At 40.0% G+C, this 16,460-nt stretch overlaps 1 protein-coding gene across 8 annotated transcripts in view; it reads right to left on the minus strand.

The window, feature by feature from the left end:
- Positions 1-15,613, minus strand: part of kif13ba (kinesin family member 13Ba) — a 53,170-nt gene extending 37,557 nt beyond the window's left edge. For 2 of the 8 annotated variants that reach the window (XM_086310297.1, XM_086309965.1), the window contains exons 1-3: positions 14,376-14,686; positions 13,794-14,149; positions 7,881-7,974 (exon numbers count right to left, since the gene is read on the minus strand). In XM_086310297.1, coding sequence (XP_086166423.1) covers positions 7,881-7,974; positions 13,794-13,863 — 164 coding nt within the window. In that variant the 5' untranslated portion in view covers positions 13,864-14,149; positions 14,376-14,686. Of the gene's footprint in view, positions 1-7,880; positions 7,975-13,793; positions 14,150-14,255; positions 14,951-15,021; positions 15,287-15,344 lie in introns of those variants that run through there. The other 6 variants (XM_086310372.1, XM_086310218.1, XM_086310148.1 and 3 more) reach the window with 5 other exon arrangements.
- Positions 15,614-16,460: the final 847 nt, after the last annotated feature.

The following is a 16,460-nucleotide window of genomic DNA, read 5'->3' on the forward strand; positions in this document are numbered from 1 at the left end:
TAATGTAGGAAGCTAACAGTGAAGAAGAAACAGTTTGGAGGTATTTAACACCACCTTTACCAACACCTTTTGTTTGTGTGTTTGGTAAAGGTTTTCATTTAACTGCAAAAGATGACTAAAATGATCTGATAGGAATGTAAATCTCCAATGAGATGAAGCTTTGACCTCAATTTTTTTTTTTTTTTTAAATCTCTTAATAGTCTTGCCCCTTGTTATTTCTCTGAGTTGCTTCACCCTTGCACACCATCCCATGCTCTTAGTTCAGCTAACTAGATGCTTTTGACTGTCCCAAAGATATTTTATACATCCAGAGGAGACAGTCTTTGCAGTTTTGGCTCCTAAGATATGGAATGCCCTGCCATTGGAGGTCAGACAGGTTCCATCTCTTGCTGCTTTTAAAACTTATTGAAAAACACATCTTTTCTCCTTGGCTTTCAACCAAGAGTAAGTTGTTATCCATCTTAAATTTTTACCCTTAGTATGTACCGTTACCATTTCAAATGTTTGGCCATCTTCTATGAATTAAGTTATAGCTGATTAATTGTTACATTGACACTTTGGTCAGTTGTTATGTTGTTTTTAAAGCGCTTTGGAAATAAAGTGATGATGATGAACATTTCAACATTTTCTCTTGTTACATCCACAAACGGATGTATTTTATGTGATAGACACAAAGTAGCCCATAACTGTGAAGTGGAAAGAAAATAAAATTTTTGTATTTAGCCCTCCTCAGCCAATTCTTTTTTGAACCTTTAATTTTTGGCAATTACAAGTCTTTTGGGGGTAGTTCTCAACTGCTAAGTATCTACTTTTAAGATTTGGGCAGTGACTATAGATAAAAATTAGCATATGGCTAAATCTGATACATTTACAGCAATGTTTATTAATGTACATTGTCCCTCCTATAAAAACAAAAAAACAAAAACAAAATAACAACAACGACAACACAAGCTCCACCCCAAATTCTCTTTGTGAAAATAGCTCTAGTGCAGTCAGATTGGAGGGACAGCGTCTGTGAAAAGCCATTTTCAAGTCTTGCCACAGATTCTCAATAGGATTTATTGGACTTTGGGCCATTCTAACACAAATATGCTTGTAATATGCAACATTGTAGTTCTGACTGTAGGCTTGGTGTGGTTGTACTACTGGAAATTCTACTTTGTGCTCCTTGCCTGGACTGTCAGTTTAGGTGGATGACCATATCTTGGTAGGTTTGCTTTAATGGACTGCACAATGCTCTGCGAGATTTTCAAAGCTTGGAATACGTTTTTAAAACCTCCACAACTTCATCCCTGAACTGTGTGGTGTGTTACTTGGTCTTCATGATGCCATTTGCTATTAATCATTAGTTATTATTAATCTTTTTTTGGGGGGGTTCCCCCACAGCATGCCTTTTGTCCAGCCTTCCACACATCACCCTCATCCAGTTGCAGCAGATGGCTGCCCCTTCCTGAGTCTGGTTCTGTCAGAGGCTTCCTTCTGTTAAAAGGGAGTTTTTCCTTCCCACTGTTGCCAGGTGCTCGCTCATAGGGGATCATCAGATTGTTGGCTTCTTTATAAAATAAAGAGCCTTGAGGCAACTGTTGTTGTGATTTGGTGCTATATAAATGAAAAACTGAATCAATTCTGAATTCTCAAACAAGCCTTTGAGGCTGTCACAGAACAGCTGTATTTATACTGAGATTCAAGTATGACAGGTGGACTATTTACTAATCAGGTGACTTCTGAAGGCAACCGGTTGCACTGGATTTTATTTAGGGTTGTCTGAGTAAAGGGGGTTGAATACACCAGACTTTTTAGATTGTTATTTGGAAAAAGAAAATGAACACTATATAACATTTTCCTTCCAATTCACAAAGCCAATGCATCAGTATCACCTCTACTTGCAAGAGCAGGAATAATGTGGAGTCATAAGCCAGTGTGTCAGTCTTTTCCATCTTGATTCTAATGCAGACATTTTATTAGTGGACCCCCAACACATGGTTGGTTCACACTGAACAAGTTAAGCACCCGCCCTTACTTTACATTCAAGTGCCATCTTTTCGACATTAACACAAACACTGTAGAGCATTCACTCCCAACACAAATCTTAGTGAGCACAATAAAACCACTCTTACAAGCACAATGTATACTGCCCTCAGACATATGGTGTTACACACACCTCATCCAGCATCAATTCAAGATAAGGGGCCACATAGCCACTTTTGTGTATCGCCTTGGAAACCAAGCCGCCTGTATTTGCCTCGTTGACATCTGATGGGAGACAGATCTTTGTCAGAGTGTGTCAACATTCAGCTTCACGAGTCCAAAGCAAACAGCCTCAGGTCATCATGCAAACTGCAGCGACTGATGACGTGGCTGTAGGGAAGTTAGCTGCCTGCTTATCAGACACACAAGTGCAAAGTACCCTGGCAAAGCAATGCAGATCCTGGAGGTAAGGACATCTCTGGTGAGAAAGGACACATGGAAAAACACCAAGGATACTAAGTTTAATGAGAGATTTAATATAAGACGAAAAAAAGACCAAAAAAATCCCCCACAAAAAACTCATTAACCTTGGTTGACAGAGTGAATAGGGAGGTAGATAATTACATCATTAATGTATCTTTGATGGTCAAGAAATTTCCAACTTCAATCAAAAATGTATCACCATTATAGTGAGTCATAGAGTCAAAGGAGCTTGCAAAGAAAAGCGTCTGGACTTCTTTAAGTTGGCTTGAAGACGTTTCACCTCTCATCCGAGAAACGTCTTCAAGCAACTTAAAGAAGTCCAGACGCTTTTCTTTGCAAGCTCCTTTGACTACGATGACCTGGATGACTGAGAACCTTCACAGACATATGAGTCATAGAGTGGTCCCCTGAACAACTAAAGTGGTCTGCCCAGGAAGAACTGAATCAGACCCACACACAGGACACACAACTGAAAGGGAAAAAATAAGGAAATGCCTGCTGAGTCCTTTCAAATACTTGTAGTTGGTATCCGCACTGCAAAGTTGTTTTTTGGTTATTTTTGTTAGTTGTTTTTGTTTCCTCCCTCAAAGGTTTTACCCAGGGGAGAAAGAAAATCACCAGTAGTGTAATAAAATATTTTTAACTTAAAATATAATTACAATAATAATACAATACACAGTCATTAACGGGCAAGTGAACACCCTGTAAATGAACCGTCTTAGTGCTGAGGTGCATCTTTTCAGTCCAATGTTGAAAAACGGCTAGCAGAGAAAACTTGTGCTTTAATAATTTTATTATTTAATAATTTTATTGTAGTACAGGCTGTCGTAAAGAGGCTGCAAGTAAGCCTAAATAGAAAGGACAAGCTCTGTTGTGTTAATTTTGTTTCAGGTTTAGGGCGATCGTGGCTCAAGAGTTGGCAGTTCGTCTTGTAATCGGAAGGTTGCCGGTTCGAACCCCGGCTTGGACAGTCTCGGTTGTTGTGTTCTTGGGCAAGACACTTCACCTACCGCCTACTGGTGATGGCCAGAGGGGCCGATGGCGCGATATGGCAGCCTCGCTTCTGTCAGTCTGCCCCAGGGCAGCTGTGGCTACAACTGTAGCTTGCCTCCACCAGTGTGTGAATGTGACAGTGAATGAATAGTGGAATTGTAAAGCGCTTTGAGGGTCTCGAAAAGCGCTATATAAATGCAATCCATTATTATTATTATTATTATTATTATTATTATTATTATTCACCCATCCTGTACACAACCTCGTCTGCTGGCTGCCTTTCTTTCCTTCCACATTGAACAAGACAGTCAGGAATGAGAACATAAGTTACATTTGGAAAAGTCCTAATCCTTATATTTCTATATGCTGATGTCTGTATCGGTTTACACAATAAGCTACAAGTCTTCAAAAAGTAATCGTCATTTAGCCTTGAAAAAAAAAAAAAAAAGTGTCCTCTGTTTTGACCCACATTAAACTGGAGGTATATGTCTAAACTGAAACAACCGACAGGTGCTTGTGCATCAGCTGTAAGGCATTCAGCACCAAGTCCATCTGGATGCATGCATTTACTAATCAGGAGTAAGCTTGAGAGCAGATACCTTTTAAATGAAAGTTGTGCTCCCAAGCTACCATTAGATATCAGATCAAGTAATCAGATCAGTGGCCATGACTTTCCCCTATCTGCCTGGTTAGAAACACAGGTCCTGACAACCTAAGAGAAGAAAATCCTTCATTTGTATTTAAACAGAACTAATCCTGAGTTTCGGCAACAACCCCCAACAAAAACACTTCTGGAGACATTACTGAAAACTATCTCACGGCAGAGATTAGGGGTCTACTACATTAGAAGGTGAACATTTCCACAGGTGAAGTTTTCAGCTTCTTTTTTAATTAATAACAAGGCAGTGTGTTTTCTTGCACAGCTAACGGTATGTCAGAAAGCAACCTTAGGTTAAGGAAACTGAGAATAACTCTGGACACACACACACACATCCCCCCCTCCCCCTCCAAACGCCTTCGACGCTTATTCCCTTCCATGCCGATGGTGGATCAAGGAGACCAGCGCTGCTGCAGGCCCGGATGTACTGTCTACATTGGCTGTCTCTCACCCTTTACCCATCCCTGTTGCTTGTCATGTGTTTCTTTGATGTATTAAGAGTTTTTTCATGTGCTATGTGCAGAGGTGTTTCTGTTCTCAAACTGATCTCCCTATTGAAGCTCAGTCTGGGGGGGGGAGTTTTTTTTTTTTCTCCTTATCTTTCCTCATGTGGTGCATTTTGCATTGTTAGACCTGTCTGACCTGTCTTCCCCATGTGATGTTTTTGTGTAATGTATGTATGGTCGGAGGGTAAGATGGCGCCGCCATAGCGTGCAATAGGTCAGCAGCCTTAACATGAAATTTCCCACTCATGGGACTAATAAAGGTATCTTATCTTATCTTATACACCAGCCTTCATCCTTCAGCCCACCAACACTATGCTGATTATATATTGTACTAGTGGGCTGTATATAAATGCATATTGAGCTACCCTAAAGTTAAATAAACCTGTCACTGCTCTGTAGATGCCCAGCAAAATGATCCCAATCCTTTTGTGAAGGCCACATGTCACATGACCTCTGACTTAAAACTTCCTTCCTTGAGCTCATTTGTATAGCAAATGTCCTGTCCAATTTTCAAGCTGCCTATTGTTCCACACTAAGTGCCTTTACACAGTGTAAGCCACAGTTCTGACAGTCTGTAGTGATTTGTTTAACATTGTTATTATTGTTTGAATTATATTAACAAGTGCAGTAATAAGACTCTACTTAATGCCAATTAAAGTAAATAAATTTAAATGAGAGTCTAATAATAATAATAATAAAGCTAGTTTGTGCAGATAAAGCTATCAGTAAAGATGACGTTATCTTCTGCCCAGCTTTAAACAGAGGACCTTTATAACTCAGTAACTTAAACAAATAGTGTGCACCTGCAACACCCTAACCTTTATTGCACCCACTCCAGTCTTTCGAAACCTTAACAACCAGGAAACTTGGTGAGTAAAAGATAATCCTCAAATGTAAACACCATGTCAATGAAACCTGGACCCAAGCAAACAAAATAAAAACAGCATCTGCAAACAACACTCAGCCCATCCTTCTGTCACTTCGTTAGTCCTTTGTCACTGACAGACAGTGGGAGAAGCGGCAGCGCTGCTCTTGTTCAGGCCACCATAAAAGTCACCTCTAGGAAGTTTATGGGCGACAGATGCTCGTGTAAATGAGGCTTTCCCCCCCTCTTCCATCTTCTCCTCAATCAAGGAAGGGGCTTTACGGTCACTGGCAGTGACCCAGAGTTAACCTCCTCGTGCGTTGCTAAGGAAACAGAAGAGTTGAGAAAAAGGGAGGAAGCCCAGGCACAAGGAGTTGAGCAGGAGTCAAGTCTGTCTTTTTATATATACAACTCTCTCTGTCTCCGTGCATCTCGATGGTGAAGTCTTTCTTCTAGGCATATCACACACAGACAGACAGACAGACACACACACACACACACACACACACACACACACACACACTGCTGCTGTCTGCTCATGAACGTCAGCCTGAAGCCATTATTCACCGCGTCTGATCTGGCAGTCTGCAGTCGGCTTCAGCAGTCACAAGGAGGTCTTTCTTCTGACACAGCTGGCTTCCACCAATATGGTCAGTAGTCAGAATCCGTAGTCAAGAATGATTAATAGATGATCTCAAACCATCAGACTAGACGAAAAAAAGGTTAATTAAAATCGCTTACTTCCCATCAATTTGAGACGCAGTTTGAGCGATCTCACCATTAGTCTGGAACAACTTGGACACAAATTAACAGCACACACACAATCCTGTTCTGTGTTTTACAACCAAATCTAACACATCTTAATTCCTTCAGTACAGGAACTCAGACACCCCGAGCACAGTTATGCCATTACCACCAACAGCAGCTGGTTAACAAGATGGGAGGGAAAGCCAAGAGTGGAAAACAAGAGACAAGTGGCGTGAGTTAAAATCCACCTGCCTTGAAGAGGCCCAACAGGTGGCTGGTCTGCTTCCTGCCAAAAACTACATCATGAGGACATTCCAGACAAATCTGAGACAAGACCTCTTGAGAAACAGCAATTAGAGGGAGGATATAAGAAAATTCCCAAAGCACTGCAAACCTCTCAGAAGACAAAAGGGCAAAAAAAAGAATAAGAAAAAAAGCCAACTATAAATCTGTATGAGGGCAATAAAAGAGGGCTACTGGCAGCTCATGAGATGTGTGACTATTAAGGCCGTTAAAAGTAAGACACTGAAAGCACATCAATATTATTTTATCCTTTATTTTCTTACAATTTGGCTTAACCATTAAAAGTATGTCTATTCAGCCCGTATCAGCATGGTGTCTCAGTGGTTATCAATGTTGCCTCATAGCTAAAGGTTCAAATACAGGCAGGACCCTTCTGTGTAGAGTTAACTCACTTATAAAGAAGAGAGAAAATAAATATCACAAAACAACAATCTGTTCAAGTGAATAAACACAAAATTACATTACAGTTCGTGCAACTTTGTAACGGAGGTATTTAATTTTCATGTCCGCAACATGTATTTTGTTTAGAATGGACAAAGTGTGGACAGGTAGCTGTTGCAGTCAAGACAGCAGAGCTTGAAACCTTCTAAAATGACAAATAAAGTGTATGACTTGAACTTGGGTCCCTGGTGTGCGTGCTGAAACCTATACCCTAAACACCAATAGTTTTTAAGTGTTAATGATTTAAACTTTTCTAGATCTAAACATATTTAGTAAGGCTGACATCACCACAAAAGGCATGATACTGCACTTTAACTGATGAATTTACAGTAGGTAATGACTAGGTCACATGTGTGACACCACTGGAGTGGAGTTAACATTATGCCTGTACGGGATTTCTTTGGGAGTTCCACTCTCTGCCACAATACCAAAAAAAAACCAAAAAAAAAAAAAACATGCTGCCTATTTTGGCCTAGGACACTCAAAAAACTTTCACTTCCTGGTAAAAACCCAGGCTAAAAATTGCTCCTTTCTTTTAAATACCCCTGGATAGTTTTGTCAGAATAAAAGTCAAATAGGGGTATTCTCAAGCAGGTTCTAGAGTTGTAAGAGCCAACTTTTTTCCATTGATTACTAAAATCATTTATGGATGTACATCTGTAATGGTCATAGTAGGTAATGTCCTCAGAACATTTTCTGAGAATTTCTCAAGTCTGTTCCACCCACATCCTCTTGAATTGTGTCAACACATAACAATGCAAAATGACTGTTTTCATTCACTGCTGCACAAGACATGCATTGCAGCCCTCATTGAGAAAGAAAAAAAAAAAAAAAAAAGGGGGGGGGGGGAGGAATTAGGTGCCAGTGAAGAAAATACATCAGCTGTTGACATGAGTCACACTCTAAACAGACTTACCTAGAGTCTCCTTTTCCAAGGTTACCTCCTGCAGGATGGAGGATCGTCTGGTTTTTCACCATTTCCACAACACATTTAGTGTTTAATTCCTTTTCTGTGGATCAGAAAACACAAAGTGTTATTACTAAACGACTGAAGCTCAAAACCTCACACATCCCAGTCAATGCAACCATTCACAAGCAAACATAATATTTGGACCCAGAATCCTTAGTGTTATATACATGGCTGACACCAAGTAACTTTTATTAACACTGCTCTGATAGCCACGTCCTCCCTGCATAACAAGCAGGAGTTAAACTGCATTAGATATTAGCCGTAATTTCCTGTGGAACAAACGTTATGTTTAAACAATTGTGTGTGCAGAAAAGCAATCACAGACTCAGAAAAAAAATGACCTTTTACTTTAGAGTAAGCATTTGGCTAATCAATACCCTGGTTATTTTGGGCACACAAACACATACAGAACTAAGGACGTTCCATTCTGACCGTGGCCTGTTCGTGCAGTGACGTAACACTTGGCCTTCAGACCACCCACTGCCCACTTCCAACTCAGCATGTCTGTCGGGAGACAGACACTCTCTCTATTTTTAAGATTAGACATGTTTGATAAAGGCTATACTTAAATCTAGATCAGATGACACACTATAGTAAAAGTGGGTCGATTCTTGGCGTTTGATTGTCTCGCTATTACTGTAAGATCCATAACTTTATAATATAAAACAACTTGAGGGGACTTGTTATGATTTGACACTATATAGATTAAATTAAAAGCATGCATAAGGACTGATCTTGATGCCTTTTTCATTTATAAAAAAGAAAAAAGCTAGCTGTAAAAGTAACCAAACTGGAAAATAACAATAAATAATTGAGACTGGTATGTCTCTCCATTCATCTGCCGTCCTTAGGAGACCTAATAATAGTTGTCTGCATACTCGCATGGTAGGTGCTGCCAGCATATCCTGGGCTTCCAACATCTGACAGAACTGCTTGTTTATTTGAATTAAAAAAAAAAAACATGTACTCATAGGAGAATATAACATTAGAGTCACTGGAATTTAAAAAAAAAAAAAAAAAAAAAAAAAAAAATCACAAGTGTGTACAATTATACATTATTACTATAGTTAAGACTGTGGTTACATGCCACAAAATACTGAATAAACATAATTAGTCAGTTTGTTATAAATTAATGTTTAATCATAATAATAACACAGCTACATACCACATCAATAGGATGTCTTTCTGTGTCAGCGGGAAGCATATTTGTTAAGACCATAAATATATGGCTGGGAATTGTGTTCTCCCTGGTAACGATAGCCTCTTTAAAGTATCATAAAATTACCCTGTGATCAGAGGTCACAATGGGGTTCCTTAAAATGCAAATCAGTATTTGCTCAAGGTCATTTTTATTGATAATAAATACCATCCTTCCACCACCACCATATGACCTTGTTCAGGCCATGTGTACATATGCATGATAGAGTAGCAGTTTTATTACATTGTTGCTGTGCAAATTACCACCATATTCAGTAAATACTTCAGCCAAATCTTTAGATATGGGCTGTTAGACTTTTTATTAAACAAACAGTATATGAAATAGACGACTGTCAATAACCTCTCAACTGTGCAGTAGGCTTGCAAGAACATGTAGGGATGTTTCGATCATCAGCAAATGTGTTAGGACAGGAAAAACAGTTTGTGGTTTCAATTCCTTTCTGCAACAAGAACTGTCTAAAGTAGCGTTACAGAAGTGCTGTTTCTTCAGTCGTTTCTTTTTTTTTGTAACCAAGTCATGACTGCTGGTATAATCAACAAGTCAGGGTGACGCATACACTCGCTCACCATGTGCCAAATCATAGCTTCACAACCAACAATTCAATATCACTATGAGAGGAGTGCAACAATATCTCCCAAATTCCATAAAATAATTTTTGAACCACAGTTGCACAATTAATCCACTTGATTGGATCACAAAGCAATAAACTTGCTTATTCTAATCCATTTCTAGGTAAATTGGTACCTGAATGGCCTTTAAACATTAATTAATTTCACAGAATTAAAAGCTGGGAGGGTAAGACAGTTTGAGAATATTTATAACCCTAGTGCACAGAAGACATTAGTAGCCTTTCTCATGGTTTGGTGACAAAGTATGAAAAGTTAGCTTTATTGTTAAATAAAGCAATAAAACACGCTTTAGCAAAGGGCATTTCCAATTGCTGTGTAGCTGGTGAATAGGTTGTATGTGGTTTTACATGCTGAATTATTAGCATAGCTGCCTTTGCCTAACAAACAAGATGCAAATAGTCACTTTATCTAGCTGGTACAATTTCTTACATACAATACAGACAGTTGTGGTCCAAGGCACATAGGCACAAGAAGGCTGTATTGCTCGACTTAAAAGAAGTCAGCGCATTTTACAGAATTTTTTGTTAATTTGACAAATAATGTGTACTTTATGCTTGAGCAAAATCAGTCTAACTTACAAAGATGTTCAAAATCAAAGGTCTTGTGATTTTCCGTGGGTGGAAGGGCAAAACTTGTCTGGTCGGCACCAAAGTTTACTGTATGCTGGAAAAACTGACGTCCGATGGGGAGGCCAAGTGTGGTCATTCAAATTAGAAATATTATGTATTTTAAGCTGAACTGTCTGCTTTGTGGAGCTTGCACTACTGTTTCAGGCATGAGGGTAGAGCCATGGAAACTTAATGTCAAAGGTCAGAGAACCTGAATCACGCTCCAATTCTTCTGCTGTCAAGGGCAGTACAAAGCAAAAAAAAGGAAAGCAAGAAAAAACGGCAGGTTGATTCAACAGAGAGCCCATAACAGACAGAAAGAGCAAACGTTAAACAAGGGGGCTGACACAGACATACAGCTTTTAGAATGCAAACTTTCTGTTCTACTTTTTCCTTCTGTTACTGCAGCCTACATTACCCATGTGCCCCATGTGCAGCAGCTGTACTTTCTGCTCAGCAGAGAGGAAAGTGTGATGTAGCATGGTTGAGAGGATAAATGTACCCATTGTTATCTGCCTCTCGTTGCTCCATAACCAGCTCCCACTTTCCACTGGCCTTCCCTGGGCTACCGGTGCTGAGGTTTGGCACCACAGCACTGACATCAGCCAGGAAGCTGATTGGCCGCGGTGTTGCCGTTGCTACGCCTGAGGTTGCTCTGTTCTTCGAAGTCCACAGCCATGGGAACATGGAGGATTATGCAACGTTAGCAAATACTCATTCAGACTCACTCCCTTCCTGCCTTTGTCCAGCTAGGCAGCTACAGCACCTCTCCTCCTCAACCTGGGATACATGGGGACAGTGGCCTTGGGTTAAAGGGGCCTGCTTATTATTTCAGACTCTGAATCACCACACCAGCTAGGGAAAGCTGAGAGGAAAGTGCTCTCCCTTAACTACCATGACTGTTTCCAGAAACAGCTGTGTGATGGTGGAGAACAGAGTAAGAGCTGTGGCTGAACAGATCAAAGGTGCGAATGTGTGAACTGGAAAAACCCACAGAGCAATTTTTCTGAGATCTGAGAGGATTTGTGAGTGCACTTCTCCTGGAGTGACTCTTGCCCACTGCTTTTTATGAAATCAAAAAAATACTACTTGAATGCTGGTAGATGTGGACAGAAACTCCATTCAGACAGAGAAACCATCAAAAAGGCCCTTATGGAAACGTGGCACTGCCAGTTCCAAACCTATTCCCACTGCATTTAGCAAACTCTCAATTTTCCTGCCTGTTCCTTTTTTTGCCAAAATAATAATTGGTTCAACTTGCTGGAAGATAGAGGATGCATACAGGAACTGGTTTATGTACAACATTAACTAACTACTAGACCTGGATGCTGGCTTTGATCTAGTTTTAAATCTGCTTCTGAAAGTTGCTTTTAGTGGTTTGAAAATATAAGCCCATTTGAGTATAGTCAAGAAACTAATTTGAGATCATTTAAGCTTTATGACCTGGCATATTACATTATCCAGCTGGAAGCAGCCACAACCACCAGTCTGAACCATTAACATGACTCGGGATGGAGCCATGCTTCCATGTTTATGTTGTGTATGCCAAATTATGAGCCTACCATGCAAATGTCACCACAAACATCAAGTCTCATCAGACCAGGGAATCTTTTTCCAATCTTCTGCTGTCTTGGCTGGCTAATTAGTTATTTATGTTAACCACCAACTGAACAGGTGTATCTAAAGTGGCTGTGGCTGATGGGCATGTTGTCAAAGTTCAGGAAATCCACTGATTTAAAATTCACTTTGTTAAGTGTAACAAATTCACAAGTCTACAAGCAATCATGTAAAGTAACTGTGACTTTAGAAACTATGTTTGTTTTTTCCACACCTGACTCACATGGAAGCCTTTCTCCATTCTCAGCAAAATGCTGCACAAGCCTTTATTATTTATGGAATCAATAATAAGAGCATTAAAGAATGTGCTCCAAGTATCAATAAAATCCCCTCATAGATATCAGCTGTACCCGTTAGGTCAGATATCACACTGAAAAGGGATAACTTGAATGAGGACAAACTGAAGAAATCTAAGACAAAACAGGACAAATGAACTTCAAGTAAATTCCCCTCACTCCCTGTCAACTACCTTGCAGCTGTTGGTGAAAAACTGGACTTTTTAAAGTGGAAAACTTACTTCTAATTTTACAGAGAGCCATCAGTGAAGAAAAAAAAAAAAAATCATCTTTCTCCCTGCAGAGTTTACTCTACATCAGAGTTCACAGTGAGATCAGTGTGGTGATCCACTGCCTTGATCTTGTGACCGACATCTCCAGTTCAAATGAGGGGGAGGACACACGTGATTCATTTTGCCGGTTGTTGGTCAACCACTCTACCTCAGCAGCTTTCCTCTTTCTCCTCCTTTTATGGGACACATGGTATCCCACGGCACAAACACAAATTGGAAATTGACCAGGAAATGTCATCTGTGTCTTCCTTCCTGCAGTGCAGGGAAAAAAAAAAAAATCTGGAATGCATTTGACCGGCGCATTCGAGCATGCACAAAAGATTTGTGCAATACTGTGCTTTTGTTATCTGGGCTTTTCTAAAATTAGAGATGTAACAAGATGTAGATGTTAAGATGTTAGCAGCCCAGGAGAGACAGTGAGAGATGCAAAGACAAAAGCCTAAATTTCTGCTCCAACATCATTAGGTCAGCCTTCTTGGGTTATTTACATTAAATGAACCAAAAACATGCCTCCTCAGCATATGACAGTTGAAGCCAAAAAGCTACGGACATCTGTATCAGCCAGTAAAGGAGACAAAGCGTCTAGACTTCCAAACAGTAGATCTTCACACAGCAGCTCAGCTTTAAATCTGGCTGGATGGCAGGCAGCCATCAGGGAAGCCCTATGGCAGCACTGTACAAACATGTGCCATCCAGCTCATTTCACTAATGGGTGCTAATCTCTGACTGCCATCCTACTCCTAAGGGAAAAAAAAAAAAAAAAAAAAACAGAAAAAGGGGAACAGTTAAGTCAGCCCAGGTTCCTGTGAATAATCCATACAGCATAAAAGTGTGAGACTGCCAACATGACATTACTGTATGTCAAGAAGAACTAGGAATCATGTGCAGTGTCAGTGTTTTAATTTCTCTGCACAAGCAATCATGCTGTATGTGTACAGAGATGTCAAAAGCCCTCCTTTTAGAGAACATGTGTTGCAGCTGAAAAAGACTCAGGTGGCACACAGAGATGCATTCAAGATTCTGATGAAGCCTCAAAGACACAAGTGCACACCAAATGTTTGAAATTGATGTGTCAGCCAACTGATTCTACCCACTCTTTCTAGAAACACTGGAGCAACTGATTATATCTCTGGGATGGACAACAATGTGAGAAATGAAATAAAAGTTTTTTGTATGGATATCAACCCCAGTCATAGCAGACTGAAGCCACCCTCTCACCTCTCCTGTTCATGGGCCGTACACGAACAGCCACCTTGACATTGGAGTCGTCCAGGCTCGGCTCCCCCATGCTGTCTCTTTACCCGGGGAGGGAAAGCAGCGCTTGTCCAAAATAAATCCGCCTTTCAGCTGAACAATCATCCAAAACTCGGGAAATGCTCCGCTAGCCGGACTCTGGGCCGGCTAGCCTCTCTCAGCTTTGCTCCACAGACCAGGCATGTCCACGGGAAAAAACAAAAAGCCTGGGTGAAATCCTGCAGGAAGACAGCCACCTCCACTACCACCACCGCCGCTGCTGCTTATTTTCTTCTTCTGTTCATATTCCAGGCTAATTTAAATCCGCCGGGGCGTGGAGGCTGGAAGAGGAAGGAGAAATGTAAATCAAGCAAGATATTACAGTAGCTGGGGTTTGTGACTGAGCAAACATATGCTATCTCCAAAGCCAGAAAAAGGGGGGCTAACCAGCTAATTTGCCAGGCAAACTGAAGGGGAGCAGCGGCAGGAAAAGAGCAAGTTTTGAATCTTTCCTACCATTTTACTCCATAACATGCCAAAACAACACCCAGTCTACGAGCTACACACCTAATGGTATTCATCCCAGATGTGACACCGTTAACCTGTCAGTTAAAGCGAAATGATCCGATGAGAACTGCCTGCCGATGATATGCAGCTTCCCAACGGAATCCGCTGTCCTCCCTTTGCGTCGAGTTGCAAACACCGAGCAGCATCCGCCCTTCCGCTTAATTATTTTCCCTTCATAATAAAAGCCCCGAAGTGTTGTTCTATCCCGCCGCTATCAAACATCGACTAAGTACACTGAATTATCTTAAAATAACGAACTGACAGTAAAGGTCAAATAAGGAAAAATACCAAACACATTGACAACTAAATTTCAGCTGCTTCAGTTTACGCCTGCTTTCATGATTTTATGACAATTACCTTTACGTATAAACTTTACAAACTCATTTTAGTTGCGCCGGATTTTAACAAATTCATCAGTGGGCTTCAATTTAATTTTATTCATCATTTAAAGTTCATTCCTCGCTCAGCCATGAGTACGTCATCAAAACGCCCAGCCGGGTCCGTTAACAGCACGCTAGCCACACAACAAGCTCCCTTCTTAAGATACTAACTTGTGACTTTAAACTATAACCAGCGTGAATACAGCAGATACCAGCAAATGCCACAATCTTTTGGATAAATTGTTGACAAAAAAAGTACTTTTTACCAAAACGGTTCAATACCCCGGCCACTCAGTCAGTCACGCGACACTTCCGGTGGTCACCGTCAAGTTAAACGCAGCATACGGAATACTTCCGATATTTTTTTTCCAAAATATAACACGACAACTCCTTTTGACACTCATTGCAATTTCGGGTCATGTTCCTAAGTCACATCATAACATAACGTTACAAAATCAAATTCTAAATTCAGGCGCGACAAATGAACAAAGCAAAATCAATAAATACAGTTAACATTTAAGAGCTAACACAGAAAGCAATGTCTTCAAATATTAGCTATGCAGTACAGTTAATAATTTTACAGTTGTACCCAAATATCAGTGTAGCGATCAGCTTTTCTGTAAGAACCTGCTCAATAGATGGCCTGTCCAAACACTGAGCAAACAGCACTTCATAATTAATAACCTTAATGAGAAATAATTCGGTGGTAATTATCTGAGTACGTCCGTGGAAAATACTGAACAGGCAGAACCAGTAACAAGTAACAAATTTCATCAACGTGAATAGTTTATATTAGATATACAGAAAGGCCTATGCATATTATTAGTGTGTAATGCCTCAAGAAAAAAATCTGCAAAAAAGAAAAAACAAAAAAACGAGGTTGATTGACTATTAATTTTAAAAACTTATAACGGAAGTCAGTTCACATCCATAAATGAACAAAGGACTGTCAGTTTTGATTTTGAACGTGCTGGAAGATTCCTGACACCTAGTGGCCACAGGTGGAGCTGCAAGCAAAAAAAGGACGCCTGAACTGTTGGTAATAATAATTTGTGTCAAATTATTATTATCAATTTTTAAAAAGTCAAACTTATATTAACAACAGCTATTTGTTTATTCATGACACCATAGTTTAATTACTGTACAATGATATGCATAATATGACACTATATTACATCATCCTGTAAGTGAATAATTTCATTTTTACATTCGGTCTGTGAAACTGAAAGGATAAAGTTGAAACCTTTGATCCAGAGACATCATAAGGCACTTAAATTAATACTGAATCTGAGGGAGAAATGTGGAACAGCAAAGATAGTGGTAGAAATAGTGGGGGTGATTGTGTGTCCCCATTCTGTTTGGGATCACACTATTACAGAATGGTCATTTGAACATGGCTGCCAAAGGGTGAGATGTGTTTATACAAAGAAATTTGGTTGATCTGCTTCCACTGTGGCTGCTAGGAAGTTTCTGGAGTTGAATCTAGGTGGAGCTAAAGTTTGCAAAATGAGATAAAGGACACCGGCTATAGTGAGGACTGTAAAAGACTTTTAAATACAATTCTGGATTTGAGCCTTCCTAAGAACAATCATTTTACTTTTTGGAAAGAAAGCTGTATCTTCATATGTTCTTCCAACCAAATTTCTCACAATGTGTCTGCCTTATAATATATTTTAAAAGTAGCTTAAGATGGCTCAGGCTTCAT

This window comes from Aulonocara sp. 'chitande type north' Nkhata Bay, linkage group LG1 (assembly GCF_057382095.1).
Source record: "Aulonocara sp. 'chitande type north' Nkhata Bay isolate Kocher_YH1m ecotype deep benthic linkage group LG1, A_spYH_male_GT1.1, whole genome shotgun sequence".
NCBI lineage: Eukaryota > Metazoa > Chordata > Actinopteri > Cichliformes > Cichlidae > Aulonocara > Aulonocara sp. 'chitande type north' Nkhata Bay.